Here is a 12,352-nt window from a genome sequence, read left to right as displayed (position 1 = left end):
GCAAGCCCTGCCACATTCGACGAGCGTCGGAGCCAGTGTAGTATGATTCTTAGCCCTGTATTGACGCTTTGCCTGTTTGATGGTTCGTCGCAGGGCGAACCATCAAGCTTCCGGGTTGAGTCCCGCACCTTGAAAGCGGCAGCTCTACCCTTTAGCTCAGTGCGAATGTTGCCTGTAATCCATGGCTTCTGGTTGGGGTATGTACGTACAGTCACTGTTGGGATGACGTCCTCAATGCACTTACTGATAAAGCCAGTGACTGATGTGGTGTATTCCTCAATGTCATCGGAAGAATCTCGGAGCATGTTACAGTCTGCGATAGCAAAGCAGTCCTGTAGTTTAGCATCTGCTTCATCTGACCATTTTTTTATAGACCGAGTCACTGGTGCTTCCTGCTTTAATTTTTGCTTGTAAGCAGGAATCGGGAGGATAGAGTTGTGGTCGGATTTACCAAATGGAGGGCGAGGGAGAGCTTTGTATGCGTCTCTGTGTGTGGAGTACAGGTGATCTAGAATTTTTTTTCCTCTGGTTGCACATTTAACATGTTGATAGAGATTTGGTAGAACTGATTTAAGTTTCCCTGCATTAAAGTCTCCGGCCACTAGGAGCGCCGCCTCTGGGTGAGTCGTTTCCTGTTTGCTTATTTCCTTATACAGCTGACTGAGTACGGTCTTAGTGCCAGCATCTGTCTGTGGTGGTAAATAAACAGCCACGAAAAGTGTAGCTGAGAACTCTCTAGGCAAGTAGTGTGGCCTGCAATTTATCACAATATACTCTACTTCAGGCGAGCAAAATCTAGAGACTTCCTTAGATTTCGTGCACCAGCTGTTGTTTACAAATATGCACAGACCGCCCCCCCCTCGTCTTATCAGAGTGTGCTGTTCTATCCTGCCAGTGCAGCGTGTATCCCGCTAGCTGAATATCCATGTCATCATTCATCCACGATTCCGTGAAGCATAGGATATTACAGTTTTTGATGTCCCGTTGGTAGGATATTCGTGATCGTACCTCGTCTAGTTTATTGTCCAATGATTGCACGTTGGCGAGTAATATTGACGGTAACGGCAACTTTCCTAGTTGCCTTCTGCGGGTCCGGACGAGGCATCCGGCTCTTCTTTCCTCTGCGTCGCTTCCTTTTGCGAATAATTTTGATGTCTGCCCTATGGGATGTTTGGAGAATATCGTGTGAGTCCTGCTTTTTGTTGAAGAAATATTTGTCTAATCCGAGGTGAGTGATCGCTGTCCTGATATCCAGAAGCTCTCAACCAATCCCTAGGGTGTTTATGTTTGACCCACGCGAATGTGACCAAAGACATGACTGAAAAAGGAAAAAAACTATGAAAAAAACTATGAAACTACGATTGATGTATACAGTGGATTATACAAATGAATGTGATATGAGTCTCTCTCTCTCACTCTCTCAATTGATTTACAATGTACACACACATGATTCCAGTATGTGAGTGTGTGATATGTGGGTTGGAGACATGTTTATTTCGACATTATAAAGAAAAACTTTCATAAATCTTCTTAGGGCTAGCCGTCCCGCTAGAAGGACAACTTCCGGTGAAACTGGAGGGCGCGCAATTCAAATAAATAATCATAAAATGTATGGCTATTAAACATGTAGGTACATACAAGTGTCTTACATCGGTTGAAAGCTTACATTTTTGTTAATCTAACTGCACTGTCCAATTTACAGTAGCCATTACAGCATGCCACGCGATTGTTTGAGGACGGCGCCCCACATCAAAATATTTTCCCACCGGCACAGGTTTCATAAATTCACAAATAGCGATTAAATATTCACTTACTTTTTGAAAATCTTCCTCTGATTTGTCATCCAAAGGGTCCAGCTATAACATGTAGTGTCATTTTGTTAGATAAAAACCTTCTTTATATCCCAAAAAGTCAGTTTAGTTGGCGCCATCGATTTGAGTAATCCACACGTTCAACATGCAGAGAAAGGAATCCAAAAATCTACCGCTAAACTTTTTTAAAACAAGTCAAAATAAGTTTCTATTGACTCCTCAGGTACCCTAAAATGTAATCAAACTATAATATTTCATATGGAAAGAAGTATGTTCAATAGGAAACCGATATTAGCAGGTGCACCTTGTCTTCCTCGTGCGCCCAAACACGAATTTCCAATAGTGTGTCCCAGTACTAAAACTCAAATTTCTTACTCGTTTTGGAAGAAACAAGCCTGAAACCTTGAACGTAAAGTGCTGACACCCTATGGAAGCCATAGGAATTGCATACTGGGGGCTATATTTAATTATTTCCCTATACTTTCCATTGTAGAGCATGTGCTCTCAAGAAAAATAATTCTGGTTGGTTTTCCTTTGGATTTTTGTCCTACCATATGTATTATGTTATAGTCTCCTACATTATTTTAACCTGTTTGGGCTGCAGCCCGACACCGGTACACTTATGACAACATCCAGCTCAAGTGCAGGGCGCGAAATTCAAAATATATTTTTTTTTAATATTTAACTTTCACACATTAACAAGTCCAAGACACCAGATGAAAGGTGCACATCTTGTGAATCAAGCCAACATGTCCGATTTTTAAAATGTTTTACAGGGAAGACACAATATGTAAATCTATTAGCTAACCACGTTAGCAAAAGACACCACTATTCTTACTCCATCAGTTTCTTACTCCATCACTAGCTATCACAAATTCGGCCAAATAAAGAAATAAATAGCCACTAACCAAGAAACAACCTCATCAGATGACAGTCTGATAACATATTTATTGTATAGCATATGTTTTTTTCGAAAAATGTGCATATTTCAGGTATAAATCATAGTTTACATTGCAGCTACAATCAGAAATTGCACCGAAAGCAGCCATAATATTTACAGACACCAACGTCAAATACCTAATTACTCATCATAAAACATTTCTGAAAAATACATAGTGTACAGTAAATGAAAGACAGGCATCTTGTGATGCCAGACAATATTTCCGATTTATTAAGTGTTTTACAGCGAAAACAAAATGTAGCGCTATATTAGCGTAGCCACAATAGCCAGAAACACTTGGGCGCCCACGACCAGTTCACATGCACGACAGATATATGAAATAACATCATAAATTGGGTCTTACTTTTGCTGATCTTTCATCAGAATGTTGAACAAGGTGTCCTTTGTCCAGATGAGTCGTTGTTTGGATTCAGAATGGCAACTTTCTCTCTCCATTTAGCAAGCGTGCTAGCCGGGTTGCACGGATCTCTCCATGTAAACAAACGGAAGAGAACGGAACACGGCAAAACTCCCGAAAAAATTTCAATAATCTGATGAAACTATATTGAAAAAACATACGTTACGATGATATGGTGACATGTATCAAATAAAATCTAAGACGGAGATGTTAGTCGTCCATAACGGGAGCAAAACAGAACGCATATCCATGTCCAAGTCGCGCGCTTCAGAGTACCGGAAGTGGACGGTCACGTCAAAGAAATAGCTTTTATTCCACCTCAGACCAAGATAAACACAACATTTCTTCTCTCACATCCTCTTGACACCCAGAGGAAGGCGTAAGAAGTGTACGTAGACTCTTACGTGTCATGACCATGTATAGGCAGGAAGTTGAACAGAGCATATATTTCTGACATTCTACTTCCTGGTCAGGAAAAGTGCTGCATAATGAGTTCTGTTTCACTCAGAGAAATAATTCAAACGGTTTTAGAAACTAGAGAGTGTTTTCTATCCAATAGTAATAATAATATGCATATTGTACGAGCAAGAATTGAGTACGAGGCCGTTTGAAATGGGCATCTTTTATCTGGCTACTCAATACTTTCCCTTGCAGCCATAACAGGTTTTAACATTTCTACAAACTACAAACTGTTTTCTTTCCAATGTTACCAATTATATGCATATCCTGGCTTCAGGGCCTGAGCAACAGGCAGTTTACTTTGGGCACGTCAGTCAGGCGGAAATTGAGAAAAAAAGACCCTAGGCCTAAATGGCAATCATGTTGATCTGAGCCTTGCTGTTGGAAAACCACTTTAATGTCCGACTTTCGGCTGTTGCAGATGTATCTCCCCCTACTTCACTCCTCGACATCTGTATGCAGTCGGTTTCTTTAGCCTTACCACTCAAACGAGTCCAATGACTTCTCAAACCCCAGCCTGGTCTGCTTGGTCTGTTTCACAAGTGTTCCCGGAAGTCTCGCAATGTTGCGCCTATGAGTTTAGAAACTCTGTGGGTTCACTGCCAGTGTATATCTTTTATTTCATAATTGTGTGATGTACATTATGTCTGTCCAGTTGTATGGAACTGTTTTTCTGACCACATCGCCATCTAGTGGAAACAAACTATGCATGCACATTTCCAGAACTCATGAAGTCATATGACAATTGCAAATGCATTATTTTCAGGTTATTGATACAAGCCAGGGAAATCCATGTATAGATTAAATCTATTTGGTGTCCCTCATCTCTGAGCGAGTGTGTTTTTCTCTTCAGCTGCATTTCATTCTTAACTACCTGTTGGAGATGGGAGGATATTCGGAGAGCACTATGCACGAGGACCAAGCTCGTAAAGAGCTGGAGATGTTCGTAGAAGCAAATCGGTAAGACTAAAACATCTACCACAAATTAGCCCAAAAGAGATAGTTCACTCCTAAATCGAAGATTGATTTTCTAAATTCAAAAGTAATCTACACTACTTTTCATTATATGATTGTCATAATAATTATAATGATAATTGATTGGATTTATACTGCGCTTTTCCACCTAGGTGCTCAAAGCGCTTTACATAATAAGGTGGAAAACTCACCTTTACCACCACCAATGTGGTGCTTACTTTTGAAAAGTAGTGCCTCAGCGTATTGTAACATCAATTAATGTAATTCGCATGACATTGCAGGTATAGGTGTTTTATGGTCTCTCCACTTCTCTTTCTGTTGCTAAGTGAGTTGTTCTATGACCTGAATAAACAGTGGCATGTGCTTCCAAAACACATCAATATTTACATTGTCATTTCAGGACTATGCCCAGTCTCGATTTAATGCTTACCTCGGCAGAAAAAGCTACTTTTTACCTTTTTAGTTTGGTTATTTTATTGAAAGTATGTATAATGGGAGTTGGGTGAAATGATAACGTAGCAGAAACATGGTTAGCTAGGTAGATTTATTAAGTCGTGAAACCAAGCCAAATAAGGGGGGAAAATACCCACTAAAGAGTCTGAGGTAGATTTTTACAAGATAATCCATCGTTTGAACTTTTATATTTATAATATACCACTATACCATCCATATAGTATCTTTGCTTAGTAGCATCCAATACTTTGCACTGCCTGTGACAAGTAACAGCGAAGCAGGGATTTATCTGCAATCCAACAAAATGCACTCATCAACCCCTGCTATGAAATACGAAATTCAGTGAAAAGCACAGCAACAATGTATGTTGTTTGTTTACATTAGTTATCTACTAGTTCCATACATTTATTTTCAAAACCTGTAGTCAGATTGTTCTGTATTCATGTGCTTTCTTTTACAGTCATTAAATTCACCTTCTTTTTTTTACCCCACCTCGTAATTTAAATGATTGTTGTTGTACTTAAGTAAACATTTGACTTCAGGGTCAAAATATGCACATTTTGTGTTGTCTGTTTTGCTCTTGACTTGTTTGTTAAATGTGTGTTCTGTGCATGGTGTTGGGTGCTGGCATAATACAGAATGGCAGAGAATCAAGCTGCAGCTCAGAACTCCATTCATACTGTAGTTATCTGTTGCTTTGTAGTACAGTATGGAACACAGACTGATGGTCCTATTCATTTAGAAACAGTAACTAAGTGGCCGGAGGAACACAACAACTTTGTTGCTGGGCAAGATTGTATGTTAACATTTATGATAATCTTCATCTATCAGTTAAAGTGTTAACGCTGTGGGAAAAAAGCAGACGCTCAATTGCATAGTAAGTCAAATATGTTCTTAAACAGATTGTAGAGGTCGACACCACATAAAATGATAGTAATTTAGATTAAGAATGGATTGAGATACTGATCTGTATTATAATCGTGATTAAAAAGTTAATAGTAGAATTATGGGATAATTATACTGAATGTTAATATGAATGTAAATTCTGCCAATATTGATGTGTGTTAAATTTAGTTTTTTACTTTGAGTGATAAGACCAATTTGAATCACTGAGCAATGTCATTCTAAATTTTGGTTGGATAATTGGTTGGGTTTTAATTATGATTTGGAATATGAATGATTTCCCTGACCTATTCTCTATTCCTGACTACATCTCTGATGGTGAGGACTCCAATTCTGAGCATAAGGACTTAGAGGGATGACTGTCCTATATCTTGTGATGAGGCCTGTGTTTAGATACTGGTTCTCATGTAACTTAGGGAGCATTTCTATGTTCATTTTTTTCCCCCCTCAACAATGGATTATTCTGTGTGATTAAACATGTGCAAGTCTGTTTTGTAGAATAAAGGTTGTAAACTTAGTTTCAGAAGGGAGAAAGCTTACATATAAGCTAAGGTACTTGACATTGAAGGGATTTGATTCTTTATTTTCTTTTAAATATTGATTATGTATTTTTTTTTATTCATATACTCTGCAACTACTGTTAGTAAGGTGTAAAGTTACTGTTCTGATTCTCCAGAAGGGACAGAGTCCCTTGAGAGGGGAATGTCATAGCTGAATCAGAATTAGTTAGGTAACGTAGATAAATAAGATGTTTTATTTACTTTCATAATATGCTTATGTGAGATACTTGTCATTAGAATGTCTCTTTTTGGACTATACTGTCGGCAGTTGCATTTTTCCTTTCTACTCTAGGGAAAAGTCACTTGGGGCCCAGAGAGGGGAGTGGTCAGGCTTGACTTTTACATGTCTGGTAATATGCAGAATATCAGAATGGAACATTGTCTTCATATCTGAACAGAATGGAACATTGTCTTCATATGTGAATGTATCTGTTAAACCATGTGAAGGGATGATTAAGGGGGAACCAGTTATCTCTTGGCTCCACAATGTCTGTGCACAAGTCACTCCCCTCAGTGAGCTTGTCCAGTGGTGGGGTGTATTTGAGATGGGAGTATCTAATGTTGACAATTGATATATGCCATTGGATGAGGTAATGTTTAGGTACTATGAAGTACCAAGAACGAGATTAGAACCTCGTCTTAGAGACCAAACTGAACGATAATTTATAGCTAATGCTATCTGGCTATGGGATACTCCTCTCTCAAGTAAAAGGCCCTTTGTGAAGTTCCTGAGATCTGTGGTTCGTCATTTGAGTTGAGAGGGTTGTATCTTGGCTATAAAAGATACTAGAATTATTTTGTAAGCAGTCTCAGAATTCATTTATAGACACTGAATTGATCTGAGAGTCAAAGGGCTATGGTGAAGCTCATTTGATTAAAGATGAAGTTTAAATATAATTCTGACTTGTGTGTGGTTTGTAAACTCTCCTCATTTAGTAATACAGGAAATTACCACAACAAATGTAACATGTTTTTGGTTATAGACAATGAAAGCTAATTGCACAACATATCTCAGAGAGCAGCTTTTGAAAATAATAATCTCTGTTATATACTGTACAGCTTTCAGTATCAGAATGTGCTAAATATCGTCATCCTTTTTTGTTGTTGCTGAAAGCCGTCTGGCTTTTATGAAGTCATTGCAATCTGACTAGGTTTACCTCGAATTCTAAAGCTGTTCCATTACTAGTAAATTGGTATAGAACTGTCTGTCACGAATTGACTATGCCCAAGGTTTAGATGTTTGTCCTTTTCCATTTCAGACCAAGAACCACAATAGCTAAACAAAACTGTCCATGACTTTGAACAACAGATTTTGTTTCTGATTTAAATGTGCATTTGGCTACTGTTTGTGTATGCCTAAAATATATATATATTTTTTAAAGATGATGAAAATGGGATCAGGTTGAAAGAAAAGTTATTTTTTTCATTGGAATGGCAATCATTTGAACACGTCAAAATGTTGTTCAGTATAATTCCTAATGTTGTAAATTATTTAGTATATTTGTTTGCTAAGTGCAGTACCCTCAGTTTTGGTATGTCGGTTATAATAAAGGTTTCCCTATGAATTGACCCTATAATATCAGAATTAGAATGTATGCTGTGGATGTAGGCCAATGTTAGATTTGAGAGAATATTAAACTGCCTACTGCGTCATCATCTAGCTACATTTTTGAGTATTTGTTTTTCATTACATCTCAATCCTGTCCAAAATCCTCCTTGCACTGCAACTGCGGTGTAAATATGATAATTTAACAGCTAATAAACATGCTTGATACCTGATTGATTATGGATATTAATTTATTGATATGGCAACAGTTCTTTTCACCTTGTACGTGTACTGTAGAAAAACAATACATGTTCAGGAACCAGAGCTCCCCCTAATGGTACAATTCTTAGCATATTTAGGGTCATATTTCACACTAGCATACTTAATGCTAATCTGTAAGGATTGGGTAGATATTCAATATGGAAATAGCTGCACCTCTTAACTAGGTGGGAGTTTCACTATATCACTAACATCTATATTCCTTCCTTTCAGTGCATAGAAGGAAGGGGAATGGGGTGTACCTAGGGGTAGGGGCTAGGGGTTGATTTGGAATATTGCACAAGTCCCCCATGATGCCTAAAATAGATCAGTCCTGTAGAGCTGTTTTTCTGCACCCAGTTCCATGTAAGCCCTGCTTGGACTGTCTATTGAGGAGAGGCTTTATAACTGACCTTGTCTACTCTCACACGGGGATCAAAGCTGGATTTTGGATTTATGCACGTTTGGGATGTCATTGTTAGGGGTCCAAGCAACATAGTTGCTGTGGGCCTATTGCATTTCTTTCTTATTTTGTGTGGCCACTGGTGTGTGGCATTCAGCTAGTATTATAGCTGCTGTTGCTGCTGGACTGTTATCTTATCAGACATGTGACTCTGAGCTGCGATGGATCAGGGAGATACATGTGTGTTAGGACCCTCGAGTGTCTGTTCAGTGTTCAGTGTGTTTCCTTCATGCTCTGTATTGTTTTTGTGTAATGCAAGCCCTTCTCATTGAGTTCTCTATAGCAGGAAGTTGTTCAATGTTTCTAGGATCTAAGTTTAAATCCGGGTTTCTCCCAGTTAGTGCCTAACAGGCCTGTTTTTCTTCCTATGACAAATAGTTATACAATAATAGCATAATTGGTCAAATGTATTACATGGATCTTTAGAAAATGACACAGATATATTTTGGCTAGACCCAACACAGTTTTGAGAGACAGACAATAAGATCGATTTGTGAGATAGATGAGGTAACTCCCTTTAATATTAGTAAATCATCTTTTCTCCTCAGTATGAGAAGTCTTCTCAGACCGTATGTGAAATTTGTGGTGCTGTGGATCAGTGGGTGGTTGAAGTATGCTTTAGAGAGGGTGTGGAGAATACCGTTCTCAGTGCCACACACCTGGGTGACATCACCAGGCAACTCAGGTGAAGGACTGTATGACAGGGTGTCAAAGGAGTGGCTAACCAATGAGATGTATCGTACCTATCACCATGGAGATGAAAGTGGAACAATGGTTACAGTCCAGACCAGCACACATGCCTTCCACGTAAGTTAACAGCTCCTGTATGTCATCACATAATCCCTGAACTGCCTTTAGAAATGGTACACCTCACATCTCCATTATGGAGATTGTTTCATCAGACATACTGCAGAATTTTTTCATAACTTGACATAATGACAAAGCTAACCTTCCATCTATGTTTTTTTGTTCTTTCATCTGGGTGTATAAGGTGAACCTTGGTCGACTGACTGACTGTAGTGAGTACTTCAGAGCCCTGTCCCAGTCCAGTATGAGAGAGACCACAGAGAGCCTGATTGTCCTGGACCACATTCCCTCCTCAGTCTTCCATTCCCTCCTAGAATTCTGCTTCCGGAATGACTTCTGCGTTCCCCAGGAGGAGTTGGGAGAACACATCCAAGTGGGTGGATGTCTTATTCCCCATATATCATACTTATTTTCCACTCATATGGAAATGAATCTGTCCCAGGCTGGCACATCACACAGAGCACCAGCAATTTATTGTTTGAAACGTTGTACGTTTGATAACTCAATTTCTCTGTCTGACTCTGGAGGTGGGCAGCTACCTGCTGGCTGAGGCCTTTGTGTCGCAGTGCCTGTTGGCCCTGTCTGGTGTTCTAACCTCAGACACCTGCCTGTCCTACCTGGCTCTGGCCCGGGATATCTGCTGTACTGAGCTGGAGACAACTGTGTTCTGCTACCTCAGCAGACACTTGCTGGAGCTGCCTCACCTCACCAGGTACAGCATGACATTCCCCAATACCTGACCTCATTTAATCGGCCTACTTCATGGGTTTCAATTTCCACACCAAGCAAATAATCTTCAGCTGCAAGGAGTGAACTCTCCTTTCAACTGAAAATGGATTATTCTTCATATTGTGAATGCATGGCCAGGTGTTTGCCGGCTGAAGACAGGGCTGAACTGGCCCGTCTGAGGTGGCAGGGTGATCTCCGGCTCTGCTGCGTGAGGAAGGAGAACCTGACCTCCTGGAATGACCTAGAAACAGAAGCCGCCCGCCACCTCTTCACCCTAGATGGATCAGAGGTCACTGGTGACTGGCGTCCAATAACAGAGCTCCCCTTCATGGCTGATAAGTGGTGCTTCACCACGGTGGTTCTACTCAACTACCTCTACCTCATCGGTGGCTACAGGCAGCGGGCCAAGAGGGGCTGGGAGTTCAAAATGGCCTCCTTTAGGTACAACCCCTTCACCAACACCTGGGTCTCCACTGCACCTCTCATCAAGGTACAGGAAAGACATCCACCTCATGAAAATCAATCATTGTTAATCATTGTTATATAAAACGTATATTAAGTGTCTGTATCTGTTGTCTTCCTGACAGCACAGGAGGCATTTCAGTGCAGTGTCATGTGATGGCTCTATCTATGCTGTGGGAGGCTGGTACTTGGACTCTCTGGTGACCCCTGACTCCAGCACAGCCCTCTACACTGCTGTGGAGCGATACCACCCCTGGGACAACACATGGACGTAGGTTACGGCTCCTACCTGGATGTGTATTATTATGTTGCTACTATGGCTGTCAAACGATAAAAACATTTAATCGACTTAATCACAGTATTTGCTGTTATTACTCGCGATTAATCACAAATTCAGAATTGGAAGATAATTTTTTTTATATACAAAAACATTACAAGAATATCGATGTCTTGATTTTGTCCAAAGCAACTCGAGTTGATTGATTAACTCTGACAGCCCTAGCTGCTACTGTACCTCTTAGTCTAACCTATAGGTTTGTGTGTGTTCTCTGCTGCAGGTTTGTCTCCTCTCTGCCTCTGACTGACTTACAGTTCACCATGTCCCTGTCCCATGACCTCCCTCTGGCCACCAGCCTGGGCTCCCGTCTGTATGTCCTGGGGAACATCCAGAGGACTGGGGAAAAGCTGCTTCTACAGTATGACACCAGGCAAGGTAAAGCAGTATCAATCTTGAGTGGAGTTGTTCCTTGCAACCTTACATGTTGGTCAATTGCAGGCTGTAGTCTAATCAATAACAGCCTTTGAGCCCCTGACACACACATACAAACACACACAGACAGACATGCACACTCCTGTTTTCTCTGTCTTTCCCAGACTTATGGTCTGAGCTGCTCCCTACCCTAACCAAAGCCAATGCTGACCTCCCCAGCCTCTACTTCCTGGGTGCCACAGACCGGCTGTTTGTGATTGGAGGAAACAACTCAGAGAATGTGGTGACATCATTCTGTGTGGAGTCTGGGAAGTGGGGGCAGGTGAGACCACCACCTAACCGTTATCTTGAATGAGATTAAGTTGCTTTAAATGCCATAGGCCTATCTATCTAATCCTCCTGTTTCTGGTCCTAGGTGAAAGGGGCTGAGAAGGTAGCGTTAGCTGGACAGGGGACAGTGCTGGGTGACCAGGTGTACATGCCAGGTATAGAACACAACGCTGCTGTAAGGCTGGATCTCCACTCCCTATCTCTCACTGTCCTACCTCCTCTACCCATCTGCATTCGCTATGAAGCCCTCCTTCACCTTTCCTTCTAAAATAACTTTCATCAATTTGTCTGATTTGCCTTGCCTTGCTGTTTCTGGGGTTCAGGTCAGGGTTTTTGTTTAGTGCTTCTGGACAAACACAGACTCATCATCAAGGGGGTCTTTGCTACATGTGTACTTCACCATTCTGTGTCAGCAACAATATGCCTTGTCCTGCTTTCACTCTGCCTTATATGACAACTTTTTAACTTAAGTAGGCCTAATCTAAAGGAGATAACTCACCGGACCGATTGTCGGTCTGTACAGTAGGGG

The 12,352-nt window shown here is 40.7% G+C and overlaps 1 protein-coding gene across 1 annotated transcript; it reads left to right on the top strand.

Moving 5' to 3' along the window:
* Positions 1-3,891: 3,891 nt before the first annotated feature.
* On the top strand, positions 3,892-11,978 carry LOC120053969 (kelch-like protein 42). Its single transcript, XM_039001312.1, has 9 exons — positions 3,892-4,588; positions 9,335-9,593; positions 9,778-9,966; positions 10,121-10,305; positions 10,461-10,812; positions 10,910-11,055; positions 11,342-11,496; positions 11,713-11,815; positions 11,909-11,978. The coding sequence occupies exons 1-8, from the start codon at positions 4,512-4,514 to the stop codon at positions 11,748-11,750; spliced, it is 1,401 nt and encodes a 466-aa protein (XP_038857240.1). The 5' UTR covers positions 3,892-4,511; the 3' UTR covers positions 11,751-11,815; positions 11,909-11,978.
* Positions 11,979-12,352: the final 374 nt, after the last annotated feature.

The sequence above is a fragment of the Salvelinus namaycush genome, chromosome 9 (assembly GCF_016432855.1).
Source record: "Salvelinus namaycush isolate Seneca chromosome 9, SaNama_1.0, whole genome shotgun sequence".
NCBI lineage: Eukaryota > Metazoa > Chordata > Actinopteri > Salmoniformes > Salmonidae > Salvelinus > Salvelinus namaycush.
This window is presented reverse-complemented; position numbering and strand designations above follow the sequence as displayed.

What these genes read in the sequence shown, in the direction of transcription:
- LOC120053969 (XM_039001312.1), top strand. Translation starts at nt 4,512, where the DNA reads ATGGGAGGATATTCGGAGAGCACTATGCACGAGGACCAAGCTCGTAAA. An exon ending in ATGTTCGTAGAAGCAAATCG is followed by an intron (nt 4,589 to 9,334) that starts GTAAGACTAAAA and finishes TTTTCTCCTCAG; the next exon opens with TATGAGAAGTCTTCTCAGAC. An exon ending in CCAGCACACATGCCTTCCAC is followed by an intron (nt 9,594 to 9,777) that starts GTAAGTTAACAG and finishes TGGGTGTATAAG; the next exon opens with GTGAACCTTGGTCGACTGAC.